This window comes from Emys orbicularis, chromosome 3 (assembly GCF_028017835.1).
Source record: "Emys orbicularis isolate rEmyOrb1 chromosome 3, rEmyOrb1.hap1, whole genome shotgun sequence".
NCBI classification, from domain to species: Eukaryota; Metazoa; Chordata; order Testudines; family Emydidae; genus Emys; species Emys orbicularis.
The window spans coordinates 98,638,692-98,659,262 of NC_088685.1; the positions used below are offsets into that span (position 1 = coordinate 98,638,692).

At 41.4% G+C, this 20,571-nt stretch overlaps 1 protein-coding gene across 1 annotated transcript; it reads left to right on the plus strand.

Annotated features, from left to right (window-relative positions):
- Nucleotides 1-10,261: 10,261 nt before the first annotated feature.
- HEY2 (hes related family bHLH transcription factor with YRPW motif 2) lies at nucleotides 10,262-19,555 on the plus strand. Its single transcript, XM_065401579.1, has 5 exons — nucleotides 10,262-10,415; nucleotides 12,319-12,397; nucleotides 12,507-12,590; nucleotides 16,132-16,213; nucleotides 18,457-19,555. Exons 1-5 carry the CDS (start codon nucleotides 10,333-10,335, stop codon nucleotides 19,125-19,127), a joined length of 999 nt encoding a protein of 332 aa, XP_065257651.1. The 5' UTR covers nucleotides 10,262-10,332; the 3' UTR covers nucleotides 19,128-19,555.
- Nucleotides 19,556-20,571: the final 1,016 nt, after the last annotated feature.

Genomic DNA, 20,571 nt, shown 5'->3' on the forward strand with positions numbered 1-20,571 from the left:
CCCTTCAGACTCTTAATACTTTTTCTTGCTGTTCTCTACAGCCCCTCCAGTTTGTCAATACCTTTCCAGTAAAGAGATGGCAAAGAAATGAGTTCCGTCTTCTAGGTGTGATCACACCAGAACCAGTTCAGGGAGGATAACTTGATTCTCCATATTCTATTAGGTTTGTAATTTCCTTTCACTAGTCTTGGCTGTCACTTTTTACTACATTTTTTAATAAAAGAAAGGAAAACTGAAGGTAATAAAATGCTTGTGTATCAACTTGAGTCTCTTTACTATTTGCTATTCAAGGGGAAATTATAAAAATGTTTATTTAACTATTTTGTAGTAGCTAAAATTGGTCTTTGATTTTTATCTTAACTTTGGGCTATACCATGCCACTGATATTTAAGATAAACTCTTAAAAATAAGTGGTGAATTACAGTCCTGTGTTTTTTAATGACTAAAATGGTCTTACTGAAAGCACTCTATTTTACTCTGGTAGAGCAGACACTGTTTGTGATTTGAAAATTATCCTGCCTCACCCTCTTCAGTTATATCAAATGGGTGAGAGAGAGATCAATAAATACAGGCTATAAAGCCATATCCAGAAAGGTTCTGTGCACCCTTAATGCCCAGTACAGTCAATAGGAGCTACTGGCAAACCTGCATGGCATAGACAGAGCCATTATTAAGGAGCTACACATTACTCAGGAGAACCATATTCATCCTGTGATGTTCACGTAAAATCTTCGACACTGGCCCTTAAACATTTTGCTTAATGTTACATGAGATATCATGAACTGCCAAATAAGAACATAAGAATGGCCGTACTGGGTCAGACCAAAGGTCCATCCAGCCCAGTATCCTGTCTACCGACAGTGGCCAATGCCACGTGCCCCAGAGGGAGTGAACCTAACAGGTAATGATCAAGTGATCTCTCTCCTGCCGTCCATCTCTGACAAACAGAGGCTAGGGACACCATTCCTTACCCATCCTGGCTAATAGCCATTAATGGACTTAACCTCCATGAATTTATCCAGTTCTCTTTTAAACGCTGTTATAGTCCTAGCCTTCACAACCTCCTCAGGCAAGGAGTGCCACAGGTTAACTGTGCGCTGTGTGAAGAACTTCCTTTTATTTGTTTTAAACCTGCTGCCCATTAATTTCATTTGGTGGCCCCTAGTTTTTATATTATGGGAACAAGTAAATAACTTTTCCTTATCACTTTCTCCACACCACTCATGATTTTATATACCTCTATCATATCCCCCCCTTAGTCTCCTCTTTTCCAAGCTGAAAAGTCCTAGCCTCTTTAATCTCTCCTCATATGGGACCTATTCCAACCCCCTAATCATTTTAGTTGCCCTTCTCCGAACCTTTTCTAATACCAGTATATCATTTTTTGAGATGAGGAGACCACATCTGTATGCAGTATTCAAGATGTGGGCGTACCATGGATTTATATAAGGGCAATAAGATATTCTCCGTCTTATTCTCTGTCCCCTTTTTAATGATTCCTAACTTCCTGTTTGCTTTTTTGACTGCTGCTGCACACTGCGTGGACATCTTCAGAGAACTATCCACGATGACTCCAAGATCTCTTTCCTGATTAGTTGTAGCTAAATTAGCCCCCATCATATTGTATGTATAGTTGGGATTATTTTTCCCAATGTGCATTATTTTACATTTATCCACATTAAATTTCATTTGCCATTTTGTTGCCCAATCACTTAGTTTTGTGAGATCTTTTTGAAGTTCTTCACAGTCTGCTTTGGTCCTAACTATCTTGAGCAGTTTAGTATCATCTGCAAACTTTGCCACCTCACTTTTTACCCCTTTCTCCAGATCATTTATGAATAAGTTGAATAGAATTGGTCCTAGGACTGACCCTTGGGGAACACCACTAGTTACCCCTCTCCATTCTGAAAATTTACCATTTATTCCTACCCTTTGTTTTAACCCATTCTAAATCCATGAAAGGATCTTCCCTCTTATCCCATGACAACTTAATTTACGTAAGAGCCTTTGGTGAGGGTCCTTATCAAAGGCTTTCTGGAAATCTAAGTACACTATGTCCAGGGCCGGCTCCAGGCACCAGCCGAGCAAGCTGGTGCTTGGGGCGGCAGCTTGTAGGAGGCGGCATTCCGCCCAATCCTAGGGTGGCACGGCCGCTATTTTTGTTGTTGTTGTTGTTGTTGTTCCGCTCTGGCCGCCCTGTAGGGGGCAGCGGCGTGGAGGATGGGAGCGCCCTGCAGCAAGCCTGGCAGGGCAGCCCGCGTCCTTCCCTCCCAGCCGACCGGAGCGGTGCGGAGCCCTTGCGGCAGGGGGCATGGCGGGATGGGCCGCGTGGCAGCACCCACGCTGAAGCCCTAGCCGCCCCCCTTCTCTCTCTCCCCCTGCTCCCTCCCCCTGCACCCTGGCTCCGGCCACGCCGCAGGGTTTTGTGGGTTTTTTTGCTTTGCTGTTCTGGCCGCCGCGGATTTTTTTTTTTTTTTTTTGCTTGGGCGGCCAGAAAGCCAGAGCCGACCCTGACTATATCCACTTGTCCACATGTTTGTTGACCCCTTCAAAGAACTCTAATAGATTAGTAAGACATGATTTCCCTTTACAGAAACCATGTTGACTTTTGTGCAACAATTTATGTTCTTCTATGTGTCTAACAATTTTATTCTTTACGATTATTTCAACTAATTTGCCCAGTACTGATGTTAGACTTACCAGTTTGTAATTGCTGGGATCACCTCTAGAGCCCTTTTTAAATATTGGCGTTATATTAGCTATCTTCCAGTCATTGGGTACAGAAGCCCATTTAAAGGACAGGTTACAAACCATAGTTAGTAGTTCCGCAATTTCACATTTGAGTTCTTTCAGAACTCTTGGGTTAAATACCATCTGGTCCCGGTGACTTGTTACTGTTAAGTTTATCAATTAATTCCAAAACCTCCTCTAATGACACCTCAATCTGTGACAATTCCTCAGATTTGTCACCTACAAAAGCCGGCTCAGGTTTGGGAATCTCCCTAACATCCTCAGCCGTGAAGACTGAAGCAAAGAATTCATTTAGTTTCTCCGCACTGACTTTATCGTCTTTAAGTGCTCCTTTTGTATCTCAATCGTCCAGGGGCCCCACTGGTTGTTTAGCAGGCTTCCTGCTTCTGATGTACTTAAAAAACATTTTGTTATTACCTTTTGAGTTTTTGGCTAGCTGTTCTTCAAACTCCTTTTTGGCTTTTCTTATTACATTTTTACACTTAATTTGGCAGTGTTTATGCTCCTTTCTATTTACCTCACTAGGATTTGACTTCCACTTTTTAAAAGATGCCTTTTTATCTCCCACTGCTTCTTTTACATGGTTGTTAAGCCACGGTGGCTCTTTTTTAGTTCTTTACTCAGGCAAAGCTACTATCAAATCCAATGGAGGAATTTTGCCTCAGAAAATATAGTTGGTTTGTGCACCCTATGTGGCAAAAACAAATTGTAGAGGTTTGGTGGGAAATGTCCTAACACGCTCTATTCCCTTATCTCTCAAATAAATCTCTAAGCTTTCAGTTACATTTAAGCAAACCCTTTAATTTCAATAGGGATGCAACAATTTAACAGAGCAGAAGTTGACTCTATATTTTGGGTCACCTTAATAGACACATGTTTAATTCTACATTTTTCTTAATTTCTTCAGACCTAACATCCAGACTAAGACTTGGTATTTTGCATTTTTAAAGAGAATACATACAAAAGTAAAAGACCTTTTTCCTTCCCAAATAGTTTTTATTTCTGTCATAATTGCCCTCAGATACTGTAAGTTGTCAATCAAGCATAAATATGTAAACCCATTGTTCATTTTAGATCAACAAATTCTACTTTCAAAAGCAGAGATGATTGTTGCAGGTCCATATGCTAATCTCACCATCTCATCCCAGTAGTTGTAGCAATGGAACAGAATGTATTTGGACTGGTGTTGGGCCTTCTCCGGTCCCTGTATCTCAACAAGCTGCTGGGCAAACTGCCTATCCGGAGGGTGTCCAATCAGGTCAATCCGGACAGGCTGTCACACTTTGAAAAATGAAATAAGTGTATTGGCTATATTCTGCCTCAGCTGTGCATGCATAGCTCCCATTCACCTTTTTGTGCAGAATATCAAAGCAGAATTTGTCTCTGTAAGACAAGGATTCTAAGTCGTCAGCACAGCTCTTTTTGAAGACCCAATAAAAATGTCTCCTCCTGAAACTACATAAAAATATTTGGCAGGTAACATAGGCTCACCATTTGAGAATGCAGGACTTGACTTCTCTATTGGTTTCTCTACCATTAACACACTGTCAGCCCATTAGCTTTCTGTGTTTGGGGGGTTGGTTAGTTTGTTTGATTCCCTCCCCCTTTTATCTGTTCCACTTTTTATAACTAATTAAATAGCTATTGGAGCAGAGCCTTGAATTTGGGTCTCCCACATCCTAAGTAAATGCCATAACTACCAGGCTGTAGAGTTATTCTCACTCTTTTCCTGGCCCAAGAATATTGTCAACATGAATGACAGAGCAAACACTGAAGTAGGTAGGGAACTATTTCACCAGAAGCTGAGGAGAACAGGGATATAAAGAGGGGGCAGAGGAAAGCTCTCCTGCACATGTGCATTCTCTCACTCTGTGTCTGCCCACTCTGTTCAGGAAGTTCCCAGGACCAAGCATCAAGAGGAACTGGGAAAAGACAATACGGCTGTCTGTACCTTGTGGAAAGTTTGGTTTTAAGTAGTTGAAGCAAGACATCCATTTCCCTTCCCTCCCTCCCCCCACCTTTTTTGTTTAAAAAACAGATAGAAGAACTCCCTGTTCCTGGGGCCAGAGTTGGGAAACACATGAGCAGGAGTATTTATGCGTAAAGTGTCAGGGTGCAGTATTTTCCTTCTCTTTGTCCCTCCGCACTTCCACCCCCCTTCCTATTATCTGTAGCTATAGTCAGGGCATGGATAAATTACAACCATACAAGTGTAAAGAGTAATGCTCAAATTGCTGTAAATGTTTAGAAATATAAACTAATCTATTGCTAATTTAAGGCTGTGCAACACTTCATTTCCAAGCTTTTAAAACATTTTTTAAAGGTGTAGAATTTTTGTTAAAAGTGCCTCTTGTGGGGGGCGGGGCACTGGGTTTGGGGGATTTTGTTTGTTTTGGTGTTACTAGGACTCCAAAGAAACAAATTTTCAAACGTAATCTTTTTAAGCATTTTTGTTTGTGAATAGGCATCTGTATAGACATTGCTGGTTGTTACATTGTTATGTAATTGTTATGATGTTGTTGTTTATATAAAAACATTAAGTGTGAAGAACACATTTGACATTAATGCTGATGTAATCTCTTCACTAGTTTTCTATTCTAGTCCAATATATGTTAATGAAATCATGATAAGTGTTGTTGGCAAAAGAGCTACCTTGACATTGCAAAATAAATAAATATTGAATAAGTAAGGTACACTTTTGTACATCAATGCAACTTTTCCACTTGGAAAAAATATCCTGGGAAGATAATATTTTGCTGCATTTCAAAATAATGCCCATCAATGTACATTTACTATGTGGAAACCACATAAAAGTAAAAGGTCTGAGCAGTAAATCTTTAACAACAGAGATGAAGCTAGTTTTTTAACTGAGAAAAGTGGTGATTAGTGTCTTAAAATTTCTCTCCCCCTGAGACCTAAGAGAAACAGAAGGAGCAATTAACAGGCACACATTGTTAAGTAATGCATTGTACAGATGGAGCTGTTAATATAATTCCTTGATCTGCACCCTCTCTAGGGACTGATTCTGCAGTTCTTACTCAGACTAACAGATTGACTCCCATGCCCTGAATAAGCACTGCAGGATCTAACCGTCAAAGAGACACCGTTACGTTGGAATGACAGACCTAAAACGACACTCTACCCGCTTTGCTTTGGTTTGGTAGCATAAGAGCGCATGTCATGCTGACCTGTGTCGGCTCCATTCTTTCGAGTAGGCAGGGTAACGAAATGTACAAGAATCCTGCCCTTGGACGCTGCTAGCTGAGTGTGGAGTTCTTTGTACATTTCAATATCCTGCCCGCTCACATCGACTTAGGCAGCTGATAAAGCAGAGGGACGGCGTGATGAGCACAAGGGTGCTTATGTCATGCCAGTGTACACATACCTGCAGTAGCAAACAAAACCAGCTCTTTAGATTTGCTCTTGGCAGGCCGCCCAGCGGGGTAGTTGCCATTTTAACTAGCTGCAATGCAATTTGGGAAACTGATACACTTTTTCTCAAGGAGCTGTTAGATCTTTTAAATGTGATTTTCTAAAGGCTGGTTTAAATCATGGACTTTATTCTTAAAGGAGCATTTAAAGTTAATTCTTTCAATCTATCCTATTTTAAACTTGGGTAAATCCATTTAAATGGTAAAAGAATGAGAAACTTGCTAAATAGTCTGGACAACAGCAATAGACTTTTGAATTAATTGCAAACAAAATACCATCTGATTCAGAAGCCCCATAAACAGTAAATAGAACTAATCAACATTGGAAAATAAAAAGGCATTCATCCAGATTTCCACAGAAGCAGCAGAATAAAGTTTTGCCATAGAAATTTTAAAAACACAATAGGGACCTATTATTAATACAGCAAATGTGTAAATCCAGAGACATTGACCAATTAAATAAAAAATTTTACAAAATTCTGGGGCACAATGGAAACTAATTAATAGCCAAAAGTGCTCAATATTTCAGAAGCTATTAAAAACACACACTCACCCCCATAAACCAAGTTTGTAAGTATTTCCTCAAGCACCTGAAGCAGCTACAAGGGTGTCTAACAGTAGTCTCATTTATTTGGAGGGAGACTTCTTCGGCTAGATTAATGTTCGTGCAGTTCTTAAAGTGCTCTCACTCCTATGAACCATTATTTTCTTTGTCGGTGTTTCAGGGAGATTTAAAATGCATAAAATCATATGCCTACAGGTCTACATATATCACATTCAAACTGTCAGAGCTCTGTAAAGGAAAAAACAATCTGGAAAACTGCACGTTGGAGAAGAAACGCCCAGCGTTGTCCAAGATTTCTAAGTCGCCTCCTTCAATTGAGCTCAGACAGTCTCCACGCGTCACCCTTACTACTATTTCAGTTTCCCTGAAAGGCCCTCATACCTTTCTGTCTGCTTCCTTAAATCAACCCATTGTAGAGATTTTTTTTTTAAATCCCTGAGAACTGCAATTTGTTTTTCCTGTGGGTGCTTGCCTCTGTTGTGTCGAACATTAGCATGAAAAGGATGCCCCTGTAGGGCAACGAAGCATGAAATCCCGCAGCTCCTTTACACAATAACAATATCCACATGGAAGACTAGCACACAACATGTCACTAGATACAATAACACATATTGGAAGTGTCAGTAAAAAATTAGCTGTGGCTGGTTTCTCTTTCAGTGTATTCCTCTCTCTCTCCCACACACACACACACACCCTATAGGGGGAATAGCTGAATGGGGAAATTAGTCGTTTGTAGAATCATATATTAAATAAGACTGAACATGCAGTCCAAGCAAACTCAGGTGGTTATTTTGCTTGGTTAAAAACTACAGGAACGGGGTCTAATTAACTAATAATTACAGTATACACTTTCGAATGGAAATCCTCCAACAATGTCCTCTGATCTATTCACACATCCTTAAATACAGCTGACAAGTATGATTTGCTTTAGTGTTTCTTCCTTTCGTTGGATATATTCCCTACCCGCTCCAGATCTTAAAATAAAATAAAAAACCCAGAAAAGCAAAGAGCACTCTTCTAAAAAGAAATGGGGTAATGAATTCTGATTTAAAGATTCACAAACCTTCTTCAGCATAGCTTCTCTTTAGAATGATTAATAAGTGCGTATGTGCTGGAACTTTATATTCTAGGGAAATCAAAATTTTATTTTTAATTAGAAAAACAGCTTATTGTTAAATGTTTTAATTTTGTTTTTAATTTGAAAAAGCACTTTGGTGTAACGGAACATTTCGCAGTTACTCGGACCTCTTTTCCTTTGCTTCATCCCTTGTAGTCTTCTTTTTAAGACGCTTTGAGGGGTGCAGAAGAAATTACTACATTTCTAGATTATCACTGGTGATATTTTAACTTTAAAGAAAAGCAAACGACTGTTTTTTCAGTCCGTTTATTCCATGGGATATTTTAGCCTAATGTTAATCTTATGCTTTAAAATAAATAGACAGAGGTAAACAAACATAAAATCAATATATCTATTTTGCCCTTCACCAATAACTCAGCTTAATGTCTGTATTCGGACTCTAGTGAATAGCGTGTGTATATTTGTTTAACTAAGCGCCAGTTAATTCTTTTAGCCTGGTCAGTACAATTGCTCCAGCTTTCTTGGACAGCAAGATCGAAGCTCAACAAATCCTGGTATTGTCCCTGTCTGCGGTTTCCCGTCTTATCACACAACTCCGCCAAGGACCGATGTGCTTAAAAACTATCCCGATCTCTTAGGCGCCCTGAACAGATGAAAACCTACCGCTAGTGGGGAGTTGTTACAGTATAGCAGGAGCTCGCCACACTCCGCAAGCCCCCCCGCTCCCCGCCCCGGCTGGCCCTGACACTGTGTAATTGGCGCAGGTTACATTTCAAAAGCCAGGATGGCAAGTTTCAGATTTCTGTCCACACAGGGAGCCAGCCCAGCCCCGCCGCCGGGGGATGATGGGGCTGCCTGAGCTTAACTCGCCCGCTGAACAGGCTCGACGCCCCTGAGCTTCAGCCACTTCTCTCTCTCTCGCTGCATCTCTCCCCCCATCACTTTCATCTGCTCCCATCGGCTTCCCACTTCGCTTCCACTCATTTCTTTCCTTTTTCCCTCTCCTCTTTTCCTTTCCCTCTCTTCCCGCCCTCAGAAAAAAGCAAACCCTTCACCTCCTCCCCTCGGTTTGCCAGGCTGGGCATAAGGCTATTTCTGTTGTAAGCAGTTTATTTTCTTAAACTGACTCTGTGTGTCCAATCCAAAGCAGCCAGGTCTTGTGCCCCTGGGCTTCACGCAGGCAGCTTTCGGCTGGCAACTGTCCACTACAATACGGACACAAAAGAGTTCAACCTGGCGGCGCTACAATCCCCAGCATGCTGAGTGACTCCCAGTTTGGACCAGATCTCCCTCCTGAAGAGAAAACGACTCGAAACAATGACTGTAGAACAATGATCTCAGGAAAATGGGGGAGGGGGAGCACCAAACTTTTAAAATACACTTGAAATTATTATGAAAAACAGATTTTTCCAATGGTATATTTTGTAATAAATCTAGTCAAACCGCGTTCCCGGAATTAGCAAACCCTGTCTCTTGTAAATCCACAGCCTCCTCCAAATCCTTTTCAACACTTATTCCTGCCATCTTTGTCTCCCTAGTCCTTTAAAATGTCAGACACCCGACAAACACATTGGTCACTCAAGAAGCAGCTACTGGCCATCTCAACTCACCACCACCACGTCCTGGAAGGGAGGGGCAGCACGGGGGAGGCCCAGCCCAGACTGAAATCTCCCCAGAGATGAAATAATCCCCAACACCAGGATCGAGTTTCCCACAATAAAAATTCCTCAGATCACAGCAGCCTAAAAGCAGCAGAGTCACACGGCTTCAGGCGGGACCCGTGACTGCATTTTTTAAGCCTCCCTTCAAACTACCTGCAAAGGGGAAACAGATCCATTTGTGGTTTGGGGAGAAAAGAGGGGTGAGCTAATCCAGCATCACGTGCCATGGGGTGAGACGGATCAAGCATCGGAATGGAAACACCTTGGGGGGGGGGGGTCAAATCCCCTTTCTAGTGCGTAAGTAGTGCCCGTGACCAAGCGAGCGGGGTCTGATCGCTCTGGCTCTGGCCAGGGGAGCGGCTAGCGCTCAGCTGCACTGAAGGAGGGGGCTGGCGGGCAGCGCACCTGGAAAGAGTGAGACACTCTCAGTTACTGGCTGCCCGGAGCGGCCCGCCTCAGGTTAGGCACGTGCCCCAGCGCAGCGCAGCCCCGGCCAAGCTGCCCGGCCCGGCACCCCCTGCCCCGCGCTCGCGGCACGCCGAGCTTTCCCACGCTCCGCCGCCGCTGGACCGCCCCCCAGACTCCAGCCAGGGCCGAGCCCGAACGGGGCGGGGCGAGGCCGTCACTCACTCGCCTTCTCCTCCAATGGACGGCGCCCCCGCCCGAAGGGGCGCGGCTTCGGCAGGCGGTGGGCGGGGTCCGGGCGCTTGAGGCTGAGCGGCGGCGTGGGAAAGCGCCTTAGAAGCGCTGCGGGCTGCTGGTGCGTAGGGACTTCGCTGTACTGCGGTCCACGCGTCGGTTCGGTGCTCGCTCCCTGTCCGTGGCAGGGGCTGTGCCGCCGCCGCCATGAAGCGGCCGTGCGAGGAAACTACCTCCGACAGCGACATGGACGAGACCATAGACGTGGGGAGCGAGAATAATTACTCGGGGTAAGGACCTAGATGCGGGGGCTGCTGCACCCCCTGGCTTGGAATGGTTCCCATCATATGGGGAGTTTGTCATTTGGTTCAATGGCTCTCAGCACCCCGGGCGAGGGGCTGGTATGGTGCAGCACCCAGGCGCTCTGTGCTGGGGGAAGGGGGATGGATGTCGGCTAATGCCCAGGCAGGCGGGGTCACACACGTGGGGGCTTGTGAGCTGGCAGCTCCAGCGTCCTATTTCTCAGGCCTTATCCGGGGATTTTTTTCTCAGTGGGGGGGATGTTCTGGTGTGGAGTATCCCGGCCCCTAGAACCAGCCTCTGGTCAGTGGGAAGTTGTGGAAAGACTGGGGTTGGGGATTGGAGCTGATGTAAGAATTAAGAACCCACCTGCGATCCCATGTTGTTCGGAGCAGTGTGCTTACCTGAGCCCAAGCTGTCACACCCCTATAGGTGGATAGAAGGGGGCGGAGGCCAAGGTAGGCTTCAAGCTGACAATAAAGTGCAATAGATTATTTTCACTACTGGTCTAATTATAAACACTTGAACAGTCCACCATCTGAAAATGAAATGATAAAAGGGCTAATATTGAATTATAGAAATTAAATCAACTCAATGTGTTTGGTCTCGCTGCTGTGTGTTTGGAGGAATGACAGTCACCATCTGATTTAGACCGTGGTATTCTGTTTCAAGGATCTGTTTCAGGATATATAGTTTTTTAATAGCTGAATGATCTGTACATGTGGAGTCATGAAATCACGTGCTACCAACATCAAACATGAACAGGAACTTAATATCTCTTTTTAAAAAAAGACTAATCAAGTTCTACTAGGAATTTTAGTGCCCAGGCAGGTCAAGTTATAATTTAATCTAATTTGTATTCCCACAAATTTTTCCATGATTTATCTAAGGCTGTATATCACCTATGAGATTCAAAATTATTTCCAAGATTTTGGAACTTAAAAAAAAGAAAAATGCACTGTTTTAATTAATTAGTTATGATTACTTGTAGGGATTGTATTGAAAATATAACAACAGATATATCCTGAAAAGTGATCAGTATAAGTAGTCTCAAATACCTCAGTACCTATAGAAAACTACTTTTGGAAAGTGATTATTCCAGTCACTGAGCGAACACTACAAGCACTCTCTCTCGTTCCCTGCGTAAAATGAGAATGAAGTTTCCCAGAGTTTGCAGAGACAGGGCTGGATTTGAAAGTTGGAAGATATTGCCAATTTTGAGAAGCAGGTTCCAGAGTCCATTTGTGTCTGCAGATATGTGAAAAATCTCTCTCTATGTATCTTTGAAAGACCATAATGGTTTCTGTTCACTCCTGACAGAATGAAATGTATAACACTTGCTGGTGGTGGTAGATTTAAAAACAAACGTTTTAAACTTTTTTTTTCTGGAGCTGGACAAAGCAATGGAATTAGGACATATTTCTACTTATGTGGGTGGCAATTAGATACTGTTGCGATAGGCACCAATGTGAGAACCTAGACAGAGACACAATCTGTGGTTATGGCTGGTATATTAAAGCACCTTTCATCACAAGTGTAATCCAAGTGTATGAATTTATCATGTTTTCTTTATTCAATTTTTTTAGACTGAATATTATACACATGAATTTGTCATGGTGGAAGCCAAATCAACTGAGCTGGTACCATGATGTGTCTTTGGGAGGGATACTTCTAACGAAGTTATCTGCCAACCACTTCAAACACTATGCTAGGGTAGGGAGAAAGTGAAACCTCGGTAAGAAGGAAAGACTTAACCATGTTGTACATAGCACCTCTTCCAAACATGTAGAACAACAAAGAAATAGCTGTGAATATTTAATGTGGGACACTAGGTATTTACAAGGCAATAGTGTCATGTTATGCAACACCTGACATACCTTTACTATTTCACAGGCAAAGTAGTGGTTCTGTGATTCGATCAAATTCCCCAACAACAACATCTCAGATTATGGCCAGAAAAAAAAGAAGAGGGGTATGGATTTTTTTTTTTTTTAATTTCCCATGTAATATTTGCATGTGTCCTCTGATTTTTGTCCTTCATGGTTTTATAAACTCATTTTTGTTTTGTTTTTGGGGGATAGATTATAGAGAAAAGGCGCCGTGATCGTATAAATAACAGTTTATCTGAGTTGAGGCGGCTTGTGCCAACTGCTTTTGAAAAACAAGTAAGCTTTTCTTATTTTATACCTGTGTCATCTGGCAGTGTTGGTTTTCTTTAAAGCTCATTAAAATAATATCATATGTGTCCTGATCTGGCACAGAGCAGGCATTTCAACAAAATGCTTTGTTGTGGCAAAACTATTAAAAACATAATCCACCGTAAAGCTGAAAAGCATTTCCATTCTTTGGCTTGTTTTTCCCTTAAGGGTCACAGTTTTCATGTTGTCTCTGTTCTTTCGATGAATTCCAGTAGTGGTTTTGTTAAAAAATGTGCTTTATTCCATATACTTAAAAAAAAAAATTGTGGGCCAGTTACCCATCTGTCTAAATCTTCTAACAAAATCCCCCTTCCCCACCTCTTTAAATAGCTTTCTTGTAAACAAAATTCACAAATCCAGAATAATGTAATCAGTCCTGTTTCCTAAAAAGTAAACAGATTGCCTAGGTTACTCAGTTTTTAATTGTCTAGTTAGTAGCTGCATATTAGATTGTAGGAATCTAATATGTCCTGCTCCTAATGAAGTCAAAGGGATTTTCAAAGGCTTTCAATGGGAAAGTCTTCAATGGAAAGTATCAGAGGGGTAGCCGTCTTAGTCTGAATCTGTAAAAAGCAACAGAGGGTCCTGTGGCACCTTTCAGCTGTCTAAAGAAGGAACTTCTCCACCCCCCCCTCCACCCCCGAGGATACTTGAAGGAGACTAAAACAAAAGACTGTAACTACAGGGGGTGTAAGTGATTGCTGGACCCAGGCTAAAAGGAGATTAGCCTGTAAAAGGGAGTGCTCTGGAACTGGTGAGGAAATCATCTGTATTTAGTTTGATTAGACATAGATTTGCGCATTTTATTTTACTTTGCTTGGTGACTTACTTTGTTCTGTCTGTTACTACTTTGAACCACTTAAATCCTACTGTCTGTATTTAATAAAATCACTTTTTATTTAGTAATTTACTCAGAGAATGTATTAATACCTGGGGGAGCAAACAACTGTGCATATCTCTCTATCAGTGTTATAGAGGGCGAACAATTTATGAGTTTGCCCTGCATAAGCTTTATGCAGGGTAAAACGGATTTATCTGGGTTTAGACCCCATTGGGAGTTGGGCATCTGAGTGCTAAAGACAAGCACACTTCTATGAGCTGTTTTCAGGTAAACTTGCAGCTTTGGGACAAGTGATTCAGACCCTGGGTCTGTGTTGAAATGGACTGGAGTGTCTAATTCAGCAAGACAGGGTGCTGGAGTCCTGAGCTGGCAGGGAAAACAGAAGCAGGGGTAGTCTTTGCACATCGGGTGGCAGCTCCCAAGGGGGGTTCTGTGAAAAGGTGCCACAGGACCCTCTGTTGCTTTTTTCAATGGAAAGATTCACCTTGACTTCAGTAGGCTATGGGTCAGGTCCTTAGGTTTGTATCTGTATCGAACTTCCCAGCTAACGACTTTCTTGTTTTGATAATTTCATGCAACGTCAACATCCTTAAAACCCCGATATTCAGTAAAACAGAAATGCTAGGGCATATTAGAATAAAACCCAAAGTCAAAATATGGCCAAAGTAGTTGCTAATTTTAATCAGTTAGTTCCAACAAGAGGGGAACAACTAAAATTTAAGAACAAAGCTCTTAGTAATTTAAATACATTTAAAACAAAAACTAACAATGAGCCAAATCCTGCAAGGTGCTGACTGCTCTCAACTCCCATTGATTTTGGTGGGAGTTGAGAGTGCTTAGCTACTCCCAGGATTGGGCCTTATACTATTTCTGAACTAAACAAAAGCTAACACTTAAGTAATTGTGCACTTGTGCTACCTGCAATATGCCTTTAATAGCTCATAGTCAGAACGGTGCCATTTCATAGACTCTGGCAACATGGCATGACCAAGGCATTTTCAGCTAGGCAAAACAGGCTAGAGACAATTGTTTGTGCCATTTTATTGTTTACTTCTTGAAAACCACATACATTATAAAACAAGTCCTACATAGCCCTTGGAAATTACCCAGCAACATGCAGTTTTGAGCTATTAGTCACTCTCATTGAGACAGCTTGTATTCTGTCTATGGAAAAGATTAAGATTGAGAAAAGTACAGGCTATAATTCCATAGAAGATTCTAACAAACAATAGTTACAAATTCACCACATTTTGGTATACTGAGATGTTGAGCATATTAACTTAGTAAGAAAAAAATAAGTGGAAAAAGTAGCATATAGTGGGTTCTTAAAGTTTTTCCATGATATATCAACCACAAAACATCAGTTTTTAGTATTCTTCTTGACGTTCAGATCACTGAAATTGCCATACTTGTAAAGGGTCAATAGTCTTAGTTTAACAACAACAAAATCAAAATCTCTGTTCTTTAGAGATTCAGTTGTAGAGTTTTGTAGGTCATAAAACTTAGTTGCAGAGAAATATACTTTTGACTTCATTTCCACCATACAACCTCAGTGAAATCAGTGGATTTTTTTATATCTACTGAAGTCAGCAAGGTTGTATGGAGAGAAGAATTGGCTCATGGGGCCAGATTCTCAGGCGGCATAAATCAACATAGCTCTGTTGTAGCTCTACTGATTTATGCCAGTTGAGGATCTGACCCATAATATTTAAAGGAGAGTGTAGTTCTTTAGGCATCCTCCAGATGTGTAAGGAAATGCTAATAGCCACACGAATATTCATAAATTTATCAACAAACAAAATTAATTATCTCAGTATTGTAAAACTTAAATTTTATATTTTCCCAATATTTACAAGCCTATGAACCAGCATAACCGAGTCTCATGGACATAGCAAATTGTGCTCTCTGTTAACAGTGATGGTCTTTCCTGGTCCTGTAAGCAAGGCCTCTTCCTAACCTAAAAAATTTTGGACAATATATGTGTATATACAGAAATGACCATGTTTCAATAAAGGATAAGAATAGAATTTTTATCATCCAAATGACTGATCAAAAAATTGTTGGGTCATCTTAAAAAAAAAAGTCTGTGTAATTCCTGGATTCTCTTTTGTATGTGTACACAGTGACACCTACTGGTAAAAGCAGAAAACAATGCTGTGATAGGCTCCCCTCAATAATTGCACATTGCTTGCTGTTTGTTATATTTCTATGCCTCGGTGGGAACAAACCTCTGAAGAGCCACCTACTTAATCCATTGCACAACAGTGTAATATCTGACATGTCTACACTGACTTTAGTCCACAGATACATTAGGCTATACCTTTCATAAGGCCAATCCCCTTGTCAAGCAATTCTATTATTTATGCATCTTTAATAATGGTCCCTTCTGTTGCATAAATAGACTGTGAACCCCCTAAACTGTAATTTTTTTTTGTAATATCACTATTTCTTTACTAATGTGTTAGACACATACACATTGCTAGACGTGATATGGTATTTGTCTTTAAATAAAGTCTGGGATGCAGATGCTCAGTGAAAGCATTAAGCTGAGAATGTTCTAATGGTAGGGAAAATTGAAACCATAAGACTGAATTCAAAGGAAAGTATACCAATTTAAAGCTTACAGTACTTGTAAGCCTCTATTTATTTGAACCTCTTATCTCAAAGGGATCTGCAAAATTAGAAAAAGCAGAAATACTGCAAATGACAGTGGATCATTTGAAGATGCTCCAGGCAACAGGAGGTAAAGGTAAGGAGTTGACTCTCTTTTTTTCTAATATTTTGGGAAATTTTAGCAAACAGTCCTTTGACGAGCCATGATAGGCAATTCCAGATTAAAGGAGTGGAAATCAATGCTAATGTCAGGATTGAACTCGTGGGAAAGAACTGCTGGGACAAAAGAAGCACTTGACCCTGGGCTTGTGTTTGCTTTCATAACACTGTGGGAGTAAAGGCTTCATTCACAGGCAGCCCAGTCAGAGATTTGTTTGGGGTTTCCAAAGAGCACTGAAATCTGCACAGGGAGACAAAACAAATACACAAACATCCAAACATAAACAGGAGGTTTGTGGCAACAATTGTGCAGCACAAAACCAATGTTAAAACTCATTATAAAGCAGCTATACCAAAGGAAGTGGATCCAGAGGAACTTTCATTATTGTTTATATATTTTCTTTGTTCTGAAAGACTATTTTAAATTCAAGATTAGACTGTCTCATTCACCAGACCAAAATCTAATCTTGTTACATGCACCTCTGGGTATCAGACGATAGACAGATAATACATATTTAGACTCATACTTTTATGCAGGCAGTAACGCCTGGCAGGGTGTTCAGTTATTCCTCATTAGCTGGCACTGCGATGATGTTGAGGCTGGAAAGTAAGAAACGGGAAATGGCAATTTCCAACAATTTATAACTCAGCTCAACCTTAATCTAATTTTGGGTATGTTTTCACTGCATAGTTAACCCAGGTGATCTGCACCCAGATCTGAACTCCCAAACAGCCACGCTACAAAGCCCCTCCTGAGTTACTGTGTCCTCACTGGTGATACCCACCCCCATGTGTGTTGCTAGGACTTCTGGGGGCACAGCCTATGGTTACCTGTGTTTCTTTTAGTAAGCCCTGAGTTGCTCTGAGTCTTACCTCGTGAATTGTGGGAGAACTTGTCTGTTCTTCTTGGCACATGGGGAATTATGGGAAGGTATTGGAGGACTATCAGTACTTGAGTGATTTAGCCTGCATATTTGCTGCGCAGTGGGTGGGTTACCAGCCCAAGTGAAAGCTTCACGTGGGTTTTAGCCTACAGCCACAGACAAGCCAACTAGCCCAGGTTGAAAGCACCACTAAACTAGGGGGCGGGGTGTTATGTGTGGACAAGAAAGGGGTCTGAGGCAACTTCAGTATAAAAGCCCAAGTTTACTCAGCAGTGAAGTCATACCCTTCATGGGACAATAAAAGGCCCTGAGGGCTGTCTTAAATACTCTGACTCGAATTGAGATATATAGTGAAAAACTACCCTGTTTTGAACTGAAAGTGACTGACAATGGGAGACCATGCGTTATAATGCTGAATGGGTATTATTGCCATAGGGCATTATTTCCCACTGGCGGCTGCTTTCAATCTGAAGGGCAATAGTTTTCTCAGTAAACAAAATGCTGTAGGCTATAAATTGAGTTTGATGATAAACTCTTTGGGAAGGAGAATGTCATTTCCTCTGTGTTTTAAAAAGTATCTACCATGTTTTGGGCACCTAATTAGATACCTGTTTAATTCTCTCCCTCCATCCAATGTGCTATAGGTTCAGCTATCATTTGCTGAAGTGCCTCAGAGCTCAGATGACCATAGCGCCTACATAGTATGTCTTTAAGTGATTACAACATTTTATGTAAAGCATTTTTTATTGAAAACCTTTTCATGCGGAAGCAATGACAAGATGTTTTTAGTTTGCTGTTAAATAACACAACATGTCATGAAGCCTTTATGAATTTACTTAGCAGAGTTTGTAAAGACTGTCTCCAAACTGTCAAGCGGTAGATTTTAAGAACTATTTTATAAATGCCAACGTAGGGGAGAAAAGGCAGGATATTATATACAAGCCCTTTAATCTTCAACCCATTCCTTTGTGCGTATGTGCGTGAGACACACACACACACAGACTCTGGGTCAGTGTTACCATGGAAAAGCTTGCTGTGGAATTTCAGTTTCCCACAATACAAGATGAGAGGCATCATAAAGCTTTTTGAAGAACCTCAAACACTGATGGTCTTAATTTTTCTCCACTGTAATATTTAGTTGCAAGAACAACTGTAGCATATTACATTACCAGAGATAATCTCACACACAATTTACAAAGCAAACTTTCCTCCCACCAAATCTCAAACCATAAATAGGAGATACAGATATTTAGCCAGGATCATGCTAGCTGACTCCTAGCTAAGAGAGGCTAGGAAATCATCTGATACTCAATGCATCTTTTACCTTTCCTTTCAGGTTATTTTGATGCTCATGCACTGGCCATGGATTTCATGAGCATTGGATTCCGAGAATGTTTAACTGAAGTTGCAAGATATCTGAGCTCAGTGGAAGGTCTGGACACATCTGATCCGCTAAGAGTTAGACTTGTGTCTCATCTCAGCTCTTGTGCATCTCAAAGGGAAGCTGCTGCAATGACCTCATCCATGGCTCATCACCATCATCCCTTGCATCCTCACCACTGGACAGCAGCATTTCACCATCTCCCTGCCGCTTTACTGCAGCAGAATGGACTTCATTCCTCTGACACCACTCCTTGTAGACTTTCAACAGCGTCGGAAGTGCCTCCTCATGGCTCTGCTCTTCTCACGGCCACCTTTGCCCATGCTGACTCCGCACTCAAAGTGCCCTCAGCTGGCAGTGTTGCTCCCTGTGTCCCACCTCTTTCTACCTCTCTTCTCTCGCTCTCTGCCACTGTACACGCTGCTGCTGCAGCTGCTCAGAGCTTCCCTCTGTCTTTCGCTGGAGCATTCCCAATGCTTCCACCTAGTGCAGCAGCAGCAGTGGCAGCTGCATCAGCAATCAGCCCACCATTATGTGTATCGGTAGCTTCCAGTCCTCAGCAAACTAGCAGTGGTGGAAATAGTAAACCCTACCGACCTTGGGGGACTGAAGTTGGAGCTTTTTAAGCCTCACACACACACAAGCCGTCTTTGGACTTCATGCAGTAGTAACTCAGTGTCCTTCCTATTCAGTCAGATTGAAGGTCTGTATCCGCGCAAATAGCCTTATAGATGCCTGCAAGCCAATCAAGGAACAGTAAAGCTATTCTAGGGTCAGACTTAAAAGAGGACATATAGCAGTTCTGGGTATATTTTTCTTTGTTTGGCTTAAGGCACATTGGTGAGCAATGGTGGCTTTCAGAAACATCATACCCCAATGACCATTTAGAAGTTTATTGGGAAATAGGTAGTCTCTAGACCCAATAATCCTCCAGCCATGCACCGTTATTTGGCAGACAGGTGGGGGCTAGCACCTCTAAATTTCTCCTCAGGCTGGATGAAAAGTTTGAGTTTCATAAGTGCCTGACATATATATGCGTTCTTCTAAAGCAAATCACACTGCACAAGTATGAAGAAAAAAAAAAAAAAAGAGAGATTGGGGGGAGCAAGAAGGGGGAGAATCCTGCATTAAGCTACAGACATTTTGATACATTTCCAGGAAAGAGTGAACTCTAAACCAACAGGTTTATTTAGCCAAAAGGATTGCTGAGAGAGAATGTTCAGCTTGACAGGCCTAATTTTATCTTACCTAGTTGACTTTCTTTGTACAGACTTGCCAAATGGTGACATCTAGCATAGCACTGGTAAAAGCAATTATCTTATCAGCGCTTGGATTGATGAACATTTCAGCACTGTCTGTGAGCCTTGAGGCACTTTGGGTTTGTTTTTTTTTAAATGGCTTAGACTATGGTGCTTGCTTGTCTCTGTACAAGCAATGAGTTTATAGTGCACACAGAAGTAGCTGCCTACTAAAAGCGTGCACACATCAAGACAGTTGATCCATGCCAATACAAGAGACTCAATGTTGTAAAGAGTTCAGATTAACTTATTTAGTTGCATTTGGACATTTATTTTTAGCAGCCTCCTGATTCTGTGCAAGATCTCTCCTCTTTTCACTATCAACTTCTGGAGGTAACGATTTCTCTGGGTCTGAATGAAGTTACTGTGGGGGTGTTATTTTAAATTGGCTTTTTACATGCCAACATTGTAAATGTGGGTTTGATTCCAAACCAAAATGAATGTACTAAAGGGTATATCAGTAAATTATTTTGTCAGTACCCAGACAACTAGTGCTGCATTAAAAATTTTGCTTTCTTTTTTTATTACAGTGACTTAAAATAACCTAATATTTTAGTACATTGACTCAAGACCTAGAGATTTTATGAGAAAATAAAACACAGCATGTATTATGCACTTGATTTCTCTGCTGTGTGGAGAAAGCAATAAACATGGAGAATGTTAAACATTATGCAAAATATACTTTAAAATATTTGTTTTAAAAATACTGTACCTAGTTGCTTTTTTGTGCATTACTTTGTTAACCTTTTTCTATGCAAAAGTCTTTACATAT